This window comes from Manis pentadactyla, chromosome 6 (assembly GCF_030020395.1).
Source record: "Manis pentadactyla isolate mManPen7 chromosome 6, mManPen7.hap1, whole genome shotgun sequence".
Classification (NCBI taxonomy): domain Eukaryota; kingdom Metazoa; phylum Chordata; class Mammalia; order Pholidota; family Manidae; genus Manis; species Manis pentadactyla.
The window spans coordinates 32,786,469-32,808,643 of record NC_080024.1 but is presented as its reverse complement, the minus strand read 5'-3'; the positions used below and the strand labels follow the sequence as shown (position 1 = coordinate 32,808,643).

The following is a 22,175-nucleotide window of genomic DNA, read 5'->3' as shown; positions in this document are numbered from 1 at the left end:
GGAAGTTCCGACTGTATAAAACTAAAAGGTAAGAAATCTGGGACATTCATAAAAGGAGGCAATAGTTGGTGTTGGTAAAGAGGACAATGTTAGGAAGGCTAAAACGGACTCCCTGGGCAACAAAGGCACAGAGATAATTCATTTACCCAACAATATTTTCAAATAGCTGGACTGTCTAACAACGTAGGAAAAATTTCCTGTCGCAAAACCTGCTTCAATGGTGACGGGCAGTGATTTCTGACCTTTGGCTTCCACAAACCTGTCCAGTACGGGAGCCCTCTGTGGGAGGGCCTCTGAGCACTGGACCCCACCTGGACTCTTGCAAGGGGAGATGGGGTAGCTGGAGTTCACCTTTTAGTCCATGACTGCATCCACATCGAGCAGATGCCATAACTGGGCTTAGGAGTGCTGGTGGAGGGCCTCTCCAGGAATGAGGATGGCTTTTTGAAGCTAGTAAGCTGACGCATGAGAGCATGAGAATGTTCAGCAGGCGTGCACAGTCACACAGGAATGAGTAAGCTCAACACACACACTCGTGTTCGTGAGACACTTGCATCCAACATGCACGGGAAGTCCAGCAATGCAGGTAAAGGGGGAGCACTCCTTACACTTGTTTTACTGGAAAATACATAAAGAAGTGCTTCATAAACATTACAGCAAAAGATAATAAAAATATCATATAGAAAAATCCAGAAGAAAATGAGAGGAAACTTTGGAAAGCTAGAGTAAAAGGAAATGTATCATGAAATGGAAACTAGAGTTTGCCAACCAGCTGCTGACCAGCCCATATGGGCACCTCTCAGCATTGTTCAAATGACCACATCTGGTCAGGGAGCTACTCAAGTCTGGATCCTTGATTTAATAACTTTGGGTATATCGTTTAGGTTCTTTGAACAAACTGTGAGGATCCAAGATAAACCATTTGTTTCCAATTATGAATGACATCTAACTAGCATCAAGAATGCTTAGGTTAGTAGATGAGAAGGCTCATTACAGGGCTGACTTCTACGGCCCATCAGGACACTCAAATGTTTCTTTAAAAACTGCACATCAAAGTAAAAGCATTAGTCTGCAAGATTTGGTTACAGAGTCACCCAGATAAACGTGTTTCCAAAGAACACCCCCTGACCTTGACCTGTCTTGGCTGTGGCAGGGGTGGAGACCTGAGCTGTGCTGGCCTTCCCTTTTGGCACCTGAGACTGAGGCAACAGAAGAAGAAACAGGGTAGATCAAGACTCAAAATACATTGTCACTGCTGCATGGCAGGGTTTAATGCTCTGAACCTATATGATGGACTCATCGGCTTAATCACAGACCATTTGGACCTTCGTTTTCCTTGACCTTTCATTTAAAATGCACATAGAGAACACCACTAAAAAATTTAGTAAGGTAAAGGACTTTTCTTTAGATACCTGAGTTGTATAAACTGTGTAAACCTTCTCTACTAAATATACAGAGTTACTAGCACCAGATAGGGTGGCTCCACCCAAAATGATTAAGTGAGGGAAGGGAGAATTATTAATTAAAAGTGTGAGCTTTTGATAAGGGAGTTATTAACAAACTGTCAGTATTTTGAGAACTTAGGTCATTAGAACCAATTCTCAAATATTTATTTCTAAGAGAAAGTGTTCCATCTCCACAATGGGCTACTAATGCCTCCTCTGCCTTCCGGAGGGCCAGTAACCAACCACATACGCAAATAAGAAATATACTGAGGGAGAATATTCATTTAATTCGCATTAGTGAATGTACTTGTATAAGTGATTTAGACCAAAATAACAAAAGAATCACAATGACTACTGGGCAGAACCAAAACGGTCAGGCCAGGTATGTCCCTGGTTCCCCGGTGATGGCCCGCTAAGAGGTCAGGCTGGAGAGACCCTTGCCCACAGAACTCAGGCAATTTGACATGGTGTCTTTCAGTTGGGCTAAAGAGCCTCTCTATTTTCCTAAGTAGTCTTGCAACCATTATACTTGTTCTTCAGTGCTACTGAACAAGCTACTGAGCAGGGCTCAGGGATCTAAAATTTTAAGGGGATTAATATGAATTTAGTCTTCCACACGTATCATAATTTGAGAAAATTCATCAATGCACAGAGAAATGCCAAAAAGCATAAAAGAAGATGGAATGAGTCTGAATAAATTAATAACAAATAAATAAATAATCAACTATTAGCTTCTCTAGGACAAAATTCAGTGGCATTGATACTAAATACACCACAAACTGATTAAGGGTGGAAAGGAGGAAATCATTACTTCCTAAAACATGAGCCACAGCTAAAAAGAGTTAAGTAAACAGCTAACATTTTATTTTTTTGAGATTTTAGAGTGTTAGAGCCAATTCACACATTTATTTCAGAGAAGTCAAAGAAAGAATGCTGGAATAGGGCAAGAAAGATTTCTAATAAAGGAATAAAAGAGCAACAAACTAAATCCATGGGATACCACAGATTTTTCTATATAAATTAACACAGGTGTGTTACCTTGTTCGACTCTTCCAACTGAGTGCCTCGTTTCCAAGCTTCAGAGAAGATGGAGCTCACAATGCTTTGGGAACGGATGTGTCCTGCTGGCTGGGTGTCAGACACTCCACTATCAGATTGATTAGAGTGATTGGACTGAGACTCTGTTTAAAACAGATTTTCAAAAATAGGATTATGTAAGTCAGTATTCTGACATTATGTACAATTTGAAAAGATCTTGTGCAGAAGACCAGACGTTATGCAGAACGGCAACAAGTTACTTTTACTCAACTCACTTCATATAAATATAGTTTTGTATTTTCCACTAGAAAACTTTCCTTATCTTAGGGCTAATAGGAAATCTCAATTATTTTTAAATAGTTCACCATGAGATTGATATCTGCAATAGGAGGTTCATATATTATTGGTTTCCTGACAACCTGTCTTGTAACTTCTAGCAAATAAGAGAATGAATGAATCATCAGTAAGGACTGAGTTTATTTTCAATCATCTCTCTTCATTACGCTGAGATGCAATCTTCTTATATACTCCTATTGTAGGCCATCCCAGAGAGTACTCACTTACAAATTCAGATCTGTACTTGATTACTTCCTTTTTCCCAGCAATGATCACAGAACTTAGTATCTGTCCCCTAAGGGAGAAGTGTTTCTGAGGGATTCAGGCATTGGCACCACAAGGCAGCAGCTGTACTGTAGCCTGGCCTCCTGGTAAAGCATAAAGACCTCTTCAAGGGAGTGTGAAACTGGTGAGGATACAGTGCAATCGACTGGATATCCAGAGTGAGGGAACCAGAAGATTATTTCACTACACTCCAAGTTAGGTAAAATAATCATGCCGAAGTGAGATCTAGTCCCATCCAATCTTCTGTGAAAAGTGAATGTTATTATATTGCACTTAAACAAGTTCACCAGGTGAACCAAAGTAGTTCAGAGATAATAGCCATGCACTCCTGGATAAGGTTAAGAAAATACCCTCAGAGCAAAAATATAAGCCATATAAGATAAAACATACTCTTTCCTTTTTTCTTGATTACTCCATAGCTGAGTGAATTTTTAAAAGTTGCAACTTCACTAGTTTTATATATCCCTATTTAATGAATACCTAGGTCAACAGCCTATATGACCAGAGGCTGGAACATGGGAATCCTTGAGCTCTCTTCAGCATGAATGTATGTGATTTTATGATTTACATTAAAGTCTGCCTAATTCTTAATGTATATGGAGAGATGTTGCTGGACTAGGAAAAGGTACCATACAACTTCATAAAATAATGTGAGGAACTACCTGAACTGTTAAAATGCTATATAAATTTTAAAAAATATTCTGCATTTTTTTCTCAATCGTTCCCTTAATCCTACTTGTGACATACTCTTACTTTGCCTTTCCTAATCCATTGTCTCAAAGGTTTCTTCCCCCCATTTTAATAAACACTTTATTTTAGAATTGTTTTAGATTTATAGAAACTGCAAAAACTAGCAGAGTTTTTCTGTATGTAGCACCCAGTTTACGCCTTATAACATGTCATATTACTATGGTATATTTGTTACAACGAAGGAACTGAAATTGTTACATGACTATTAACTAAACTCCAAACTTTATTTGGATTTCACTAGTTTTTCCATTACACCCATTTTCCAGGACCCCATCTAGGGCACATTATAGCAGCTGCTGTCACAACTTCGCAGACCTTCCTTGTTTTTGATGACCTTGGCAGTTTGGGGGAGTGCTGGTCAGGTACTTTGTAGTATGTCTCTCAGTATTGATCTGTTTGATGTTTTTCTCTTTTTTAGACTTTGGTAATGGGATTTGTGCAAGAAGATGGAGACAGGGAAATGCCAATCACATCACACTAAATCAAGGATACATGCTATCAATGACATTACTGATTATACTAACCTTGATCACTTGGCTGAGTTATTTTCTGTCAGGTTTTTCCACTGTAAAGTTACCCTCACTCCCCACAACTGCCCTGTTTGGAGCAAGTCACTCTGCAAGGCCCACACTTAAGGAGCAGAGAGTTAAGCTCCATCTCCTTGAGGACAGCATGTCTGCATATAGCATTTAGAAATCTTCTGCACAGGAGATTTGTCTCTTCTTACCCATTTACTTATTTATTCAATAATTTACTTGTATTAATATGGACTGATGGCTATTTATAACTTGGGTTATAATTCAATATTATGTAATTTTGTTGCTCAGATTGTTCCATCTCTGGTTGGCTCTGTGTCCCTTTCACATACTCCCATCATTGTGTTTTTTTATTCTGAGTACCTCCTTCATGACAAGATGCTCCAGGTTCATCTTATAGATTCTGTGCCATGGCCCTAGAATTAGCCACTAACCAAAGAGCCCTGGGTCCTTTGTTTTGGAAAATGATATTAGAAAACCAAGATCCAGGCACTCGGTATTCTCACTGCTTCTGGCCCTCTCAGGAAACAGAGCGAGGAAATACACTTATGCACACTAACTCACGGGATGTCAGGACAAAGAAAAAAACTTCGCTTTTAGAAGACATAAATATCATTCATGGAACATTTTGAAGGGAAAGAAGCATTGATTTTAAGATGTGACCACAGCCTACTTGTTTAAACGATGTGGGAATCTGCAAATAAGCATCTTTTGAGCGTCACTGATTTTCTGTGAAAACTTTAGAAAGTTGGATGACTTAAGCAGCTTCCTTAACTGTGATACTGAACTAATTCTATTTATTTCCACTCTACTGAAATGTCAGGTGAAGGGCACTTTCACCATAGATTCTGAGTACAGAGACTTTTTCTGAGCAATTTTCTATCACCAATTATGAATCAATAGTAGTTTTTCAGCAGTGTGACTGAGTTTTACATAAACTTTATAAATACTAACAAAACTCCTGGCTTACAACTTTATATAATGACTTTCCACTTCAAATACATTTATGAACTAGCCCATGATGTCATCCCAACAATAGCAACAAGAAAAGCACCTATTTGTTATACTTTAGAAAGTAGGTGTGGCTCTGGTTTTGAAGAATCATGCTGAAATAACCATATCTACTATCAGTCTGTAGCGACACCTTCCCATTGGTGGTAAATAGTGCTTTGGGCATTTCCAGCTACCTGGGATGCTGGAAGAACTGGATCCTGACTTAATGCTAGAGCTGGATAAGGAAGTCCAATCGTACGCTGCCTCTGTCCTCTTCACAGCTTCTTGATAGTTCACATACAGCTGCTTCCCGTACTAGACAGAAGGCAGTCAATTAATAATGACATCGAAACTTTACTGAGTGTGACATAGATGGATACACTAGGAAAAGGGGGATACATTTGTTTGTTGAGTCATCACTGTATTAAAATTAATACCTTCAATACTTCAACAATTGTTTAATACCAGTAAATTATAATCTACTCTTATTTTCCCTCATTTTTAGAAGGGAACAAGTTAACCCTTGACTCTGATTATGTTCATCAATAAAAAGATTTTTTTGTTATTCCTAAAGCAACTTTGATTTTATAGCTATAATAAATACTGTTTTCAGTCATTTAAGAGACATAAATACTCCTTCAACTATTATGTAAAATCATCTTTAAGATGTCCTTTAAAATTTTTCTTAAGACTTCCTTTTTGTTTTTTTGATTGTGTTTGCTCCAAAACCTTTTCCTACTCATTTCCTCCCCAAACTGGTTGTATTTTAAATTAACATTATAAATTACTTCACCTGTGGCTGATGCTTCTTGGGCGCATTACATCTCCCTTTTTTTTTGTTGTTACAATAATGATATTGAACTTACATTTTCATTTCAAACGATTATGTATTGTCTAGAGCCTGAAAACTAATCTGCTTTCTGTCTGTCCCTCGGACATAAATGATTTTGCTGTACTGAAATGCAAAAAGAGAAAAACTATGCCATTTAATATCTAAGCTGTGGCCAGCAGGGTATTTGCTGCTCATTAACCTCTGGTTTAATTACTTTGGCAAATGTGGTTCAAAAAAGAAAAAGAAGACTTTCTTTTTTTTAAGAGCAGTTTTAGGGTCATAGCAAATTGAGAGGAAGGTACAGAGATTTCCCATGTGTCCCCCCCAGCCCCTAAAACATGTAGAGCCAATCCCATAATCCATATTCCCCAACAGAGGGGGACATTTATTACAATCAACGAACCTATATTAACACATCATAAACCGTCAAGGTCCATAGTTTACTTTAGCTTCACTTTGATGTGGGTTTGGACAAATGTATAATGACATGTATCCAACACTGTAGTATCATACAGAGTTTTTCATAGCCCTAAAAATCCTGTTCTGCTTATTCATCTCTTCCTCTACTCCAAGGCAATTTAATTTTCAAAAAATTTATTTTGCTTAGGCTACTCTACTATGTAAGAATCATATAATGCATTCTCCAAAGCTAAAATAAATCATTTTGATGTTACACGTAAGCTCTTACCAGCAGTATAATTCAAGGGATACCAACTGTTAAAAGTTTACCCCCTTAACCAGGATAAAAAGACATTTAAAAACATAAAATTTAGGCCTGAGAAGGCTAGACATTGGCAAAATCTTGAACATGAAATAATTAGAAAAACTGTCACAACAATCAAACTGTACCGTGAATCACCCCAATATTCCTTCATCAAACCAATAAAAAACCTACCTTTGCTATGCGGATACCATTGACCCACTGGTGTAGGGTCCTCAAATCATCACAACAAAGGTATTTGATGTACTGAGATTTCTTCTGAATCTGTGGGTGCTGCAAGATCAAAGGCAAAATTCAACTAAATGCCCTGAAGAACTAAACAAAAATAAACTCTATTAAGGCTTAAACATATCTTGACAAGTTACAGGCCATCAGAGTAATGGCCAAATAATTTATACCTCTTATATGGCTATAAGGCCTAATAACGTAGTACATTAAGCATTTTTCAAAATAAATGAGAAACTTGTGTTAAAGTTAAAAAATATCTTCACATCATGGGAAATTCCCAAATACTCTTTCTATACTTGGAAGAAACAAAGTCCATCAAGATTAACAAAATCATAGAATTCTTAAACTATGGAAAGGGAATATGATTGATTTCACTTTGAAGCCACTGAAATCACGGGTTCAGAAAATGAGAGTCTTTAGGCAAGCTTGCACTGCTTCTCTACTAGAGGTGAGCCAACTGGGCAGGGTGGACAAAGCACAGGGATGGTATCTAGGCCCCAGGAGGCGCTCACACCTGTTGCAGCAGGGTGCTGTGGACTGAGAACTGCTCTGCAGGCCCCGCTACCCCGGGCACGTGCCTTCTAGGAACAAGCAGCTTTTCAACTGCATTTATTAGATTTAGTTTTCACAAGCCAATGTACTTCTCAATTGAGGCATGGATGGGAGGAGACTGTCTTGACCTTGGCTACAAAATGCAAGTGCTGGAAAAGACTTAAGTTGTTTTAACTTCACTGGGCCACAATGACTAGTTGCCTGGGAAGAAAAACCCCATATCACACTTGGTTCTGGATGTAATGATTGCTAATCAATGCTGCTCTTTTTAGTTATTTTGAAAAATAAACAGTGGCTATATTTTACCTGGAGAAATATTTAAATTTATGTTCAATTATAAGAAAGAGGCTTAAAAAATTCCCAAACCACTTGTTTGTTATGGAAATCCATGAGATAAATAAACAGTTTGAATAAGTTCTCAATGAAGCAGAAATAGATGGCGACCAATATCAGTTATGTATCTATATTGTTAAAGATCAATCTATGTAATCTACAGTGAGGAACATGTAAATCCATTAAATTTATTTTGTACATTTAAAGAGCCCAGCTCCTATGGTAAAATATTTAATGCCAAAACCAATTTAGTTATTGAAGGCTATAGTCAATGTTTCAACAATAAACCCTCAACAATAAGAGGTCAGCAAAACAACACTTAACATTTCTCTTTCCTGTAACATGGGCTCCAGCCTTGTAATATACTCCCTTGTCCTTATTAAATCACATTACAATAAACCATCATAGCAATCTTGAAAGAGCAATGGAGGACAGGTAGAGGAGTATGTCTTTTTCTATAAAAGAATGAAGGAGAATTTTCTCTCATTCTTCATTCAACAAATATTTAGTGAGCAAGAAATATTTGCCAGATGTTTCAAGTAGGTGTTAAAATACACTGTGAGCAAAGCAGAAGAGGCCACAGTTCATGCAGAAGATAAAATGGGTTGACTGGAAAAGAGCTTTCTTTAGTTTTGCCACCTAGGGCTTGAAGAGCTGTTTTCCATCTCCTGCCTCAGAGAGGCGCTGCCTACAGGGAGGGGTTCAGACATCTGAACAAGGGCTACTAGATGGCGCTCAGCCTCTATTGCCACCCCCTCCCTTCATGGTGTTCTACAAACCATTCTTGACTGATTCTTTCTGCTTCCCTAGAGCAGGGCTACCACACATGGGTGTTCAAGTGAAGTGGTGTCCTTGCTTCAGAGTGTGTATATTCTACTCATTCTCTCCACGTAGGGAATGTTTTTACCACACAACATCAGAGAAGATCAATGAGAAATTATCTTTTATCCTTCTCTCCTCATTTCTCTAACCAAGGAATCTAAGTAATACCCTGAAGAGTACTATGGTATGATTATTTGACTATTTGCAAAGTACTAGCTAGTTTAAATTTCATTAGGACCTCAAAAGTTCTTTTTCAACCTCCTAAGAAAAAAAGATTCCTTCTATAGCCTCAATATGGTCATCCAGGCTCTGCACCAATATCTCAGGGGGCTACCTACTCCGCTAATATATTATTTTATTAAAAGTAACATTTATTGAGCACTTCATATGTACCAGGCATTATGCTAAATACCTCACATGCATTAATTAGTTCATTCCATCCTTACAAAAACCCTATGAATTATATATAATTATCTCCATGATATGAGAAATTGAGGTGCAGAGCTCACAGTTGCTCACCAATTAGAGAAAAGAACCAGGGTTTGAAACCATTCAGTATCACTCCAGGGCCAGTGCTCTTATTATGTCATACTACTGCCTTATTAGGGGTGCAATCTTCCAAATTCCTGCCTTTCTCCCCTTTTCACCACAGTGTTATTCCACCACTTGCAAAATTCCACCACACAAGAGCTAAGAACAAGTATGAAGAAGACATTCTTTGCTAAAACCAGAAGTTGAACATTTTTTTAAAGATCTTTAAAGTTTAGATTCTTATAGACTCCAAAGAGGATATACAATGGAATTGCTTTCAAAAACAAAAAGCTGTAAAGAAAGAAAGGTCATTTCACTTTTTAAATTATATTGGTTAGAAATTTTTTCATTTTCTGATAAAAGGTAAAAAATTTGAGAATATAAACCTTTAAGAATACAATAAGAAAATTCTGGATTACTATTGCATTCTCAGATTATTTTTCTCTGTTTATGCCAAAAATTAGATTGAGACAGATAATTTCCAAAACTGTGCAACTAAAAGTGATGCTCTAAAATCAGAGCCAAACGACAAAGGAAAACCAATGAATGTATACCACCTATTTATTATTTTGGAAACACATATAGGGTTGAAAATTACTTCTCAACTAACATGCAAGAGGATAAAAAATAAGACTATATAATATTCCACCTTATTACTTCCATGATTATCAGATATAACATCTTTTTAGTAATGTGTTTGAGAACTTCATGTTCATATTCCAATCCTAAACTCTAATCACTTTTTGCTTCCTAACATACTAAAATAAATTACTTTGCCTCATTTCTTTAAAATGAAAATTTAGACCTGGCTAAGCTGAGCTCCACTCCAACAATTAATGTGGTACATATTTTTAAAAATAGGTTCCCTTTAGAAACTTATTTAACTATACATGCAGACACATGTGTCCCAGTAAGTACATACCTTTTTCAGATAAAGTATCAACATATGTTGTTTATTCCTACACTGTCAAATTTCATGAATAAGCTCCTCCCATTATCTTTATTATTACCTTTTTTAAAAAAACTAATTACTAAACGATGTGTTTTATTACTTTCTACAAGTGATTATTCTTTCCTGTATCCTACACTTTCCTGGAATGACTCAGACTCAGTCATTATAACCTGAAGCTGTCAAAAGGGGTCAAACCTGGTATTTAAATTTGCATTTGTAAAGACCCTGTGCGGCAGCATTTGTCATTTCATTTGTCAGAACTCACATGCTCAAGAATAACAATATTTACATAGGCAGTCTGCTACAGAATTTACAGGAAAAGAGACATATCTTAAATATTAATAGTTGTGTGGTCTCCAGCACACTGACCCCTCTAAACCTTAGTTTTTGTATCTGGAAAATGGGCACTGTAGAATTCTTCAATAAATGAGGTCTGTTATTTTTACTATTATTTGCATCTAATGGTATGGTGTTTTTAATTTCAGTACATTGAATATTTCTGCATACAGAAATATTCTGGTAGGTAATATAGATAAATGAGATTAGCTTAACCTACTTTACTAAAAGCAATATGAAGTACATAAATCATTATAAAGAATAAAAAGCCCCTTTTAGAACAAAATATTCTTAACCTAAGAATTCTGTGAGTGGCAAAAGGGGATTAAAATGATAGTGGTCAGTTTTGGCTGTAACAGATACTGTTGGGTCACCTTCCCCACAGCTATCTCCTCCTCCTCACCTCTTCCGTCAAAGTCTCAATTTTGTTTGGATGCCCACCTTTTGCCACCCTTTGCCTCAGGGTGTGAATTCTGACTAGTGTAAGAAAAAAACCGTGGCTCTGTTCCTTGCCAGTGATGGGGTTAAGAGTGGGCATGTACTCCAGGCCAGTGATCCTCAAGTGGAGGGGTCGTTGTTAGCTCCAGGAAATATTTCCTTTCTTTTAAAAAAGAATAGTAGGGAGAATAATCCCTGCTTTTCTGCTGGATTTTACTGAATCTACATGGATGCCTAGAAGTGCAGTGGCCGTCTGGGACCATGAGGCGAGCCAGTCTGAGAATAAGCCAATAGGCAGAAGATGGAAGAGGTAAAGATGGACAAAATTTGGGTTCTCACTTACAACCTTCAGCCATCAAAATAACCAACTTTTTTTGTTTTCATGTTATGAGACCCCCAAATAACTTTCATTTATATAGGTTATATCTTTTGATATTTACCTAATAAGAAATTAAAACTGAGAAAAAATTAAAATACAAGAATATACAAATGCACATTCTGCTACCCAAGATAGTAAATATGTCATCACATGGTCATGTAACTCTCTGAAAACTCCACTATACATATTTGAGAGAATTAGAGTATAAAATGCAAATAACATCTTAGTAGTATTAGAATAATTTTGACTCAAAGACTCCTTTACAAATTCTCAGGGACTCCCAGGGGACCTTGGTCCTCATTTTGAAAGCTGATGGACTAAGCTACTTTGTACTGATTTAAAAAAAATTATTTGCTGCTATAACAAATGACACAGTGGCATTCTGCAAGAAAGAATCATTTAATAAGTAATCAGGCTACCATTACAACACACCTAATTTTATCAAAACAATCAAAACTCCATTCCCAGACCCTAAACACCTCCCAACCCTAAACCTGACTGACAAATTCGCAGAGAAAAACAAAATCAAATGATGATCTAGAGGTTACCAAGGGGAGGGGTTAGGGCAGGTACGGGAGGGAGGCAGGGAGAGGGGGAGGAGGATAAAGGGGCACAGTAATAATTCACAGTCACAGTGTAAGTTGATCACGGGTACTGCTGAGCCACTGTGACATACATCTGAAACCAACATAAGACTGTATATTAATGATATGTTAATAATAATCAATCAAATGATGATATAAACACTAGACCTAAGTAGTTAACCAACAGGTTACTAAGATAGAACTAATGAGAAAAACTTGATCATCTCTGTAATTATCCTGAATTTTTAAATGTTGTCTTTATCAATGTTCCAGTAGATTAACTAAAAATGTCAACTCTCAAAAGTACAGCTGTTAAGTAGTGTGAGAAGCTCAAAAGTTTGCATAAAGGAGGAAAAAAACTCACTAAAAACAGCTCAGGCACAGGTATCAGAGCTATGATTTGGGGGGAAAATGACAAAAATTATTTCTGAATCAAATGAGAGTTCACTTTGTCCAGGACACAGTACCCTCTGATAGTTCTGCTAAGTACAGGAAAAGAACTAAAACACAAAATATCCACATCCCACTTTGACTCTATGTTTTCTTAAAATAAGCCTATTAAATGAAAGTCTCAAATTTATAATCTAATCTGTCACATATACTGTGACTCAAGCTTACAATCCAGTATCCTTTTCTTAGGAACATCAGTCTAATTAGGGCTACTTAGCTAAGGGTTAACAGTAGTTAGTACATGCTTCTTTTCCTTACCATCCATACCAGTCCTTTAAAAACCTACATTAAAAAGCAAAAATAGTTTACTACATGGAGATTCAAACTATTCTAAAATGTCCAATAACCCACACTATGTCTAACATCAATTAAAATTCCTAAGAAGAGATACATGTTTACCTTTAGCACCAGACAATGATCTGTAGGTGCTTTGTATTTGTTCCGATAATCCTGTCCATAATAAACGTTAACATGATCCAGCTGGAGAAAACACACCAGATCCCGAGAGACCTACGATAAAAACACCCAAAAATTGGAATTAACAATAATGTATAAATAAGCAATATCAGACCTGGTAACAGTTTCTAGTTGAGAATGATTTTAAATTTAGTAAGTGATTCGAGATGGGCCCCACTAATGACTAGAGAGTGAACCTTTTCAGGTTTCCTCTTTGAAATAGATGAATAAACAAAGCAGTATTCTGTATGTCCTACAAGAGTTAAAACAAATCAACCTGGATTCACCTTGTCAGCATACTCAATCAAATTAAAATCAATTAGCACAACAAGGGAGCTCACATACCTTTGCTTTTCCTTTGGGGACATAGTAGATACCAGATGCTCTCAAGAGAAAATAACGCTTTTTCCAGGACTTTTTGCCATCATCCTTCAACCAAAGGATGCCTTCAATTTCTGGTACAGTTACAGAACTTCCACAAAAACATTCCTAAAATAAGAAGATAATTGCAAAAGACATATGATCCTTGGATTCTCAGAACAAAGTTGTATTTATCCCTGTGAAATGCACGACACTGTAATTAAACCAAAAATGGCTTTTTATTAAAACCATACTACTAGCTTTACCTCAATTAGAAGTTTGTATTCTAAACCTAATATGAATTTATTTTGGAACTACTATGGCAATCCCTATGAACTTTTACCTAACACTATATTAAAGAAACTAAGTTGAAATGTCAGCTGAGTTGCACATAACATTATTTAAATGCATTTTAAAACAGCAGTTATGCTAAATTTAGTAAAAGTAGTCACAGCTAATAGAAGCATTAGACTTTTTCTCCAAATTAACAGATTTAGATTAGCTGTCAAGCTAAAATAGGAATATATTTTAAAAGAAAGCAATATGCTAAGTGAATGGTTAAACTTTGACAATTTAAAAACTTAATATGATTCTAAACAAAGAGAGCACTTATTTTTAAATATTTAATATTAGGTTGAAAGGAATGTAAACAAATGTAAAATTTTGAATTCAAATGTCTATACTTAGATTAAAAATTAAAAGAATCAATCATGTAGTTGGTAAAAGAAAAATAGAAATCCTCACTAACCATTAACATAGGACATTTTCAGTCTAAATTAATTTCTCTATCTCCAAAGTACAGAAAAATTAGGAATTGTGAAGAGGATTTGTCTCAGCTCATATCACTATGAAAGCTGAGGGCTAATCTTCATTTTCCTAATTGCCTTGTTGCTAAGTAAAGGTTTATTCTGGTTTTCAAACACACTAACTTCTTTGACCTGAGTTCTCTAAAATCAGAAAAGCCAAAAAGCTAAACACCCAATTATGTTTGAATTTATTTTATTACTCTTCAAAATAAGGAGATGTATACATTTTTAAAAAAATTATCATTATTTTTAGTTACTTGAGGCTAAGGCTTGAAATATTTTGTAAAGAGCTAGCTATTAAGATTCCTTTCTGGGTAAGCAGATAAAATCGCACAATCACACCCTTCATTGACCAGCCTTTTCTCCCACTCATCAGCCCCTAAAAGCTCATGACTCTCTTTGTCCACTAGTATATTGCTTGGCAAAAATTAGTTTATAAAAGGTTCTTCAGTGGCCTAATGTTCACAGTTGAACTCTGCCAGGCTATGGAAGAATACAGGCTTCTCTAGTTACAATGATAAATATACAGAACTGCCATACTTGACTTCAAAAAAGGTGCTTACAATTTTAATATTAAAATGTGCAAGAAAAATGGGGAGCAGGCAGTGAAGAGGCATACCTCTAGCAGTACTTCTTTGTTTCTATCTGCCATCTCAGCTGTTTCCTTTTTCCCCAGAAGATAATTCTGGAAAAATGAGGAAATGAAAGTTAAAGGATAAACCCACTCTACTAGTCCCTTGGCACAGGTGCATTTATGATTTCTTCTAGAGACATAGCAACTCTGAGTCAATTTCTGCCTCTGTAGCCTGAGAGGTACACTACTTTGAAAAGCAACCTGGGCATGGGCATCACTATTAAGATGCATAGCCCTCCTCACCTTATCTGCTGTTCCATAAACTGCCCTCCCCCAAATCCTGAGGTGTGATTACATGCAACAGCTGGCAAGTATGTTTCAGTATATCTAAAGAAAGCTATAATTACAGAATTTGAAAGGACTACAAATTATTAAGTACAACAAATAAGGCAAATTTCCTTAAAATATGCTGAACTTAAGTGATCCAGATACAGAAAATTTAATCTATATTTCTGGCTTTTAAGGAAGAAATTCCAAATTCTCTGAGACTACCATAATCTCATTTGCTTGGCTCAACTAAAACCTGAATTCTAATTATTAGCCTTATGAAAGATATTTTTCACAATCACCCACAAGGAAAAATCTGTTGGTATTTCCAAGGGTGTATTCTTCACTAAAAATATCCAGTGAAGATGGGTCATAATTTAAACTGACTGAAGGACAACCACTCAATACCCTTTAATGCTGCTGCTGGTTCTCCTCATTACTACTTTTTTGTATATAGTGGGGCTGTTTCTCTTACCTACTGATTTTTATAAAATATTTGAGTTAGGAAGGATTAACTGAAACATTATTTTGGCATAAATGAACATGCCAAATAAATCAATGTAACATATGTTAGAATGTGGAACCAATTATAATTAAGCTTACTGGGATTAAAAAGAACTTATTTAAAAAAAGAAATCAAAGTGTCAACTGAGTAAATGGATCAAGTAGAGAAACTTAAATTTATTTCTTTGATGGATGAGAAACTCACCAAATAAACAGCCAGGTTACACATAGCTCTGGGTTTCTGAGACCAGAAACCTGAAACTCCCTGGACTGAACTTCTGCTTCCCCAGAGGCTCAGCTCATGTGGTTGGGTGGGACTGGTTACCTCTCAGGTCTGACACCTGGGCCCTGGCTGACCTTCCATCTCAGCAGTACCGAATGCTCCCACGGGATTTTGCTACCATGACGCTCCAACCAGGGGTTGCCAGTTTTTTAACTCTATTAACTTAGCAGTAATAGAATAATATAAACTAAACATTTAAAAATCCTGACCTCTATAAGTTATTCAGTCTCACCTGTGGGTTTTTGAAAAGTGCATATTTTTCTATACGCTCCATAAATATAAGCTTGTTTTGGCTATCTCTTGTCCAATTAAGAAGATTTTCAACCAAGTTTTCATGGTCTTCAAAGATTCTCTCTGTCCCAAAATAAAATTTCAAATTTTTTTTCATAGTCATCAGAACTGCATCAAAGACATGACATTTTGCAAAGTAATTCACAGCAAAACCATAGCACCATAGCATCTTAATTGACACTACGGCTCTGGCCCTTAGAGATTATCTGGTCTTCCCTCTATTTTCAAATCAGGAAAAATGCCTTAGTGGCATTAAGTGACTTCAGCAAGGTCACACAGCTGCCATGTGGAAGAGAATTAGGACTAGAATGTGGGTCTTCTGACTTCTAGGTCTTTTTCAGCCTTTTCCCATCCCCGCCTTAAAAAAATCCAGCATTTAGTTGTCTTCATAAATTCTCATATTAGGTATTTCCAACAGTATTTAGTTCTTGTCATTTAAAAATACTCAAGATTCAGTCTTTGATCCATGGGTTTTGTTTATTTTAAACATACATGTTTTCTAATTTACAAATCGGGCATCAAAGAACGTGTCCTATACAATGAACATTAATTTCAAATAACATATCCTGGATAATGATTTTTTGAAATTTTTGGAAATATTCCATCTCTGCTTGAAAATAAGATGAATTTTCCTGTTATTAGATATGTCCTAAATACATCCTGTTACTAGATAGAGCAATAAATTATTTTTCAAATCTTCTATATCCTTTTTTGTGTGGTAAATTATATTGATCACTGAAAAGGTTCTACTCTGAAGGCTGACTTGTGAACTCCTTTGCTTTTACATTTTACTATTATTATTAAATGAAAATTTAGAATGATTATACCTTCCTGGTGAAGATGTGTGGTTCTGTTTATCTCTAATAATACATTTTGCTTCAAGTCTACTTTGTCTGATATGAGCACAGTTTTATTATCTTTCTTTTGGTTAGTACCTTTTCACATTCCTTGGGTCTTTAGGTAACAGATCTTTCATAAACAGCAAACAACTACATTTTGTTTATTCATCCTTTCTAATAATCTTTGTTGTTTAATTGAGTAATTTACATTCATCATAATTTGTTTCCACCATCTTACTTGGAGCTCTAAGTAGTCCCTTGTTTTCTTCTACTCAGCAAGTACTGAATGATGTCATAGTATATGTGAAGCACTATACCATATGATTAGTTACTTAAGATACTATAGTGGATTATAGGTAAAGTAATAGAAAAATATTACACATATATGGGTTTTTAACATACAGTCATGGAAATATTCCAAAAACTAGTATCTAAACATTTTCTGTGTATTATTATGCTACAACTATGAACTGAAACCTTTCTATTCTTTAGGAATAGTTAGAGATGAGTATTACTAGAATACATTTTTATACATGTTAATAAATTTCTAATAACTTACAGTTTAATTTTGGAGGCTGTGTGTGCTCTGAGAAAAAAGGGTTAATAAATTTTTATTTCTATGGTAATTGCTGCATAATTTTTAAAGATATAATTATTAAGGGCACTGCAAATACATTTTTGAAACAAAGCAGCAAGTTGAAATTGATCACTGATTTAATAAAGCCTAATAAAATAATTATTACAAGGTTTCTATAATTATATAGCTAGTATTATAAAAAGAAAACTTTTTAACAGAGTCAATGATGGTATAAAGAATGAGGAATATTTAAATTGGAAAACACCATACCAAACTACAAATTATAGAAAACTAAGACTCAGTGTATCAAGCTAAAAGTAAGAAAGATGTGCTTTATGTTTCCCCTGAAAGCAAAATGCTCATAAAAAGACCGGTGCAATCACTTCACACCAGTTAGGATGGCCAACATAGAAAAGACTAGGAACAACAAATGACGGCAAGGATGCAGAGAAAGGGGAACCCTCCTACACTGTTGGTGGGAATGTAAACTAGTTCAACCACTGTGGAAAGCAATATGGAGGTTCCTAAAAAAACTAAAAACAGAAATACCATTTGATCCGGGAATTCTGCTCCTAGGAATTTACCCAAATAAAACAACTTTTCAGATTCAAAAAGACATATGCACCCCTACATTTATTGCAGCACTATCTACAATAGCCAAGATATGGAAGCAACCTAAGTGTCCATCAGTAGATGAATGGATAAGGAAGAAGTGGTACATATACACAATGGAATACTATTCAGCCATAAGAAAGAAACAAATCCTACCATTTGCAACAGCATGGATGGAGCTAGAGGGTATCATGCTCAGTGAAATACGTCAGGCAGAGAAAGACAAATACCAAATGATTTCCCTCATTTGTGGAGTATAACAATGAAGCAAAACTGAAGGAACAAAATTGCAGCAGACTCAGAGACTCCAAGAAGGGACTAGTGGTTACCAAAGGGGAGGGGTGTGGGAGGGCAGGTGGAGAGGGAGGGAGAAGGGGATTGAGGAGTATCATGGTTGGTGCACATGGTGTGGGTGGCGTCACAGGGAAGACAGTGTAGCTCAGAGAAGACAAATAGTGACTCTGTGGCATCTTACTACACGGATGGACAGTGACTGCAGTGGGGTAGGAGGGGGACTCAATAATAAGGGTGAATGCAATAACCACATTGTTTTTCTTGTGAAACCTTCATAAGAGTGTATATCAATGATACCTTAATAAAAAAAAAAGTAAAAAGTAAAAAAAAAAAAAAGACTGGTGCAAATGTTAATAAATGAAATGCTCTTTAGTAAATGTGTCAATCCATGCTGTTCTTATTTGAAGGGGGAAAAAACTCTGTTACCTTAAAAAAAATAAACAACTTTGCTACCTTTAAAAAAAAACTTCATTCTAGCCTTAAAAACAAGTGAACTGGAAGTGATCTCATATTCAAAGAAATAAAGAAATTTCAAAATACTTGGGGAAAAAAAAAATGTAAAAATGCCAAGGTTATATTAGAGAAAAAAATATATGAAAATGTCTCAAAGAGCTTTTGTCAACAAGAAAACTGCTGGAATTACATAGAAATTAAGAAATAAGTAAAGCAAAGATAGTACTAACCCATTTGTAACTCAGAAATGGTTTCCACCAGCGACCAGTCTAAGCTGTAACTGCAGTGGGATTTGTCCATCAGGTTATCCAGCACTTGTCTCACTGTCTGCCTCTCATCCACCATCATTGTTTTAGAACTGTCATCAGACATGTGCACCCTAATCACCAGCTGTAACAGGAAAAAAGAAAATTAAACACAAACCACAAAATAGGCAGTCTAGAAATTTCTTCCAATACTGAGTAATTTTCTGAATAACATTCTTAGTTGAATATAAATCAAAACACAAATAATGACTTTTTATGAAAGAAAGTCTAAAATTAGATATCAAATAACTTACATAAACTAATTTAAAGCATTTAAAAATTTTAACAGGTAAGATAATAAAAGTATACTGTTGTACTCTTCTAGGAGAACTTAAAACCAGAAAGTCATTCTTTTAATGCATTTTATCCACAAAAAATACATGTGAGAAACCTATTAGGAAGAACTACCCCTTCTACCTCTCCATATTTTACAGGTTCATTATATACACAAGGCAATTCTTTATAAATCTATAAAACTGATAAAAATCCCAAATACCACCTTTTTCACTTGTGCCTCTTTAATTTTCTCCAGGGCAACTCTGATCTTCTCAGCTTTCAATTTTGCTGCCTGTTCTTCCTGTGAACACAAAGCACTTCAGATAAGCTAATGCTAACATAATGATAATATTTTAGAAGTCTCTTTATCCTTAGGGATGTTGCTACTGGCATTGAATTTCAGTAGGAATGAAACTCCACATACTTATATAGAGCACATTTGAAAAATAACTCTGTTTACAAAGTGAGAGCAGATATATTATAAAGGAACATTTTTTAAGATGCAGACTTGAATATTTCTTATAACAAGACTAGGTTCTATAGTCTAGAGAGAAGTCAGTGATGTAGTAAATTAATGAGTTTGTTTCTGTTAATCTGAAGCAGATGAATTTCAGGTTCTAAGGTTGAATTTCAGGTTCTAAGGTAGGGGAAACACAAATGTATAATGAGGTATCTGTGGGCCTGCCAGTCTGTTATACCTGCACAATTCCTTGACTCTGAATTTATACTTGCTTCAAAGCATGAGCAATCTTTCACATACTAATGTTTTGTTCTGTTACACCGAAAATGTATCATTGTCATAAAAACAGCAAAAAGACAGTATCAATTTATTAATCACAATAAAATCAATGTCTCATGTCAGTAAATTCAAATTTGTTTCTATTAATGCATTGATGAAATTTTTAAATTTGCCGAATGTAATTTTCAAAATATTTAATTTCTAGTAACTTCTTTTTTTTTTTTAGGAGAGCAAGGTGAAGGCTTTTATTTAGAGATAAGGTGAAAGGACAGAGCTCCCGGCTCATGCCAGGAGGGGACAAGAGAGCCCCTAGTAACTTCTATTTATAAAATTTAGATAAGTAGTGATAAAATTACCAAGAGCTAAAACTATACTCAAACCATTTATCTATTTTTCCTAAAATAACATATAGTATTGTAATACTGGTACTTACTTGTACTCTCCAGCAATAGGCCATAGTCTACAGGATCACCAGTCTCCTGTTGGTAAGTAATCCTTTGTTTATAAAGGATTGCTTTTTAATTCTAAGCTTTTGATTATTCAGGAAAATATCTAAAAAAAAAATAAACTGCCAACTTACATATTTCTTTATTTAATATGACTTAAAAAAAGAAAAGAAAAATCTATCAACCAAACTTTTTATGTTCTGAATTGTGATAAAAAACCACAATATATCTGTTATTCCTCATTATAAAGCCAAAGCTTCTAGGACAAAAAACAACAAAAACTCAATTCATTTAATAGATTAATACCATGTTCTCCTAAATTATGTTGGCTTTCTTTTTTCTGAACTACTTTGCTTCTCTTTCCATTTTATACTCTAAGCTGTTTCACCTTAATTCAAGCTTAGTATTTACTATGCCATGGAACAGAGAAGAAAACAGTGGTTAGGAAAGACAGTGGGCTTGTTTGTTAGGAAATCTGATCCTTTTCAACGAAAGGAGCCAGTTAATTAACATAATAACCAAGGTCTGGAAATACTATCTGTAAACCCAATTACAGAACAAAGATCTTTTTTTTTGACAGTGGAGAAGGGTAAGATAACACTTGATTCTTAGACTACTATAGATATATTCTTTTGGTTAAAAGAGAAAATCATCCTATCTCTCATCTTTATACAAATAAATAACAGAATTGTAAAATAGTTGACTACATATTTTAACATAAAATTTTTCTTTTTAAGGCAGACTATAAAATGAGAAAAGTAAACTACTGTCATTAAAACTCAAATTCTAGAGTTCTGTGTCTTAGAGACTACAAAATCATTACTAGTTGAATTACTAAACCCTGTATGTGTTTTCTGCTGAGTAGAGCGCCACCTCAGTAAAGGAATTTTAAATACTAGCATTTTTCCAGTGGTTTTTATGAAATCAGTTATTTGACAGTTTTTTGGATGAGAAAGAGGGAAGCAGAAATTTTATGAGTGTTTTCTAAATGGGATAATGATCTTACATTCCCCCTCACAGCTCATTTTGCCGTATCCTTATATTGGTTGTTATAGAGAAGAAAAATTTACCAAGGCATATTTTCAAGTTTCACTTTATGTCTCTGAGAAACCAATGTGAATCTTAAAGTCTGCTGAGGAAGAACTGATACGTAGAATCAACGTCTTGGAAGATAAACATGAACTTCTAAAAGGTCAAATTCTTTTATGATATTATAATTAATCTGTATAAGTAAAAAAGAAAAAAGTCTAGAAGATGTCCTCAAAGTCAAAAAACATTTTTAAGAAAAAAGAATATTAAAGAGAATGAGAACACAAGGAGAATATATTTGCAAAATACTTATTGGATGTATCTGATAAAGGGGCTGTTATCCAAAATATACAAAGAACTCAAAACTCAACAAGAAAATGAACAACCCAATTAAAAACTGGGCAAAAGACCTGAACTGATAATTCACCAAACAAGATACACAAATGGCAAGTTAGCGTATGAA

General features: G+C 35.3%; 2 protein-coding genes across 10 annotated transcripts in view; one reads left to right on the top strand and one right to left on the bottom strand.

Moving 5' to 3' along the window:
- RAPH1 (Ras association (RalGDS/AF-6) and pleckstrin homology domains 1) overlaps positions 1 to 22,175 on the bottom strand; it is a 113,294-nt gene that overhangs the window by 28,361 nt on the left and 62,758 nt on the right. For 6 of the 9 annotated variants that reach the window (XR_005033159.2, XM_036928011.2, XM_036928014.2 and 3 more), the window contains 9 exons: positions 19,722 to 19,799; positions 19,148 to 19,307; positions 16,084 to 16,205; positions 14,783 to 14,848; positions 13,343 to 13,486; positions 12,941 to 13,051; positions 7,111 to 7,209; positions 5,578 to 5,698; positions 2,484 to 2,626 (listed from right to left, as the gene is read on the bottom strand). Coding sequence is in view for 8 of the 9 variants with exons in the window: in XM_036928011.2 (XP_036783906.2) it covers positions 2,484 to 2,626; positions 5,578 to 5,698; positions 7,111 to 7,209; positions 12,941 to 13,051; positions 13,343 to 13,486; positions 14,783 to 14,848; positions 16,084 to 16,205; positions 19,148 to 19,307; positions 19,722 to 19,799 (1,044 nt within the window). In the remaining variant the exon portion in view is untranslated. Of the gene's footprint in view, positions 1 to 336; positions 619 to 1,129; positions 1,200 to 2,483; positions 2,627 to 5,577; positions 5,699 to 7,110; positions 7,210 to 12,940; positions 13,052 to 13,342; positions 13,487 to 14,782; positions 14,849 to 16,083; positions 16,206 to 19,147; positions 19,308 to 19,721; positions 19,800 to 22,175 lie in introns of those variants that run through there. The other 3 variants (XM_036928020.2, XM_036928021.2, XM_036928012.2) reach the window with 3 other exon arrangements.
- ABI2 (abl interactor 2) overlaps positions 1 to 22,175 on the top strand; it is a 163,373-nt gene that overhangs the window by 124,974 nt on the left and 16,224 nt on the right. The window lies entirely within an intron of this gene.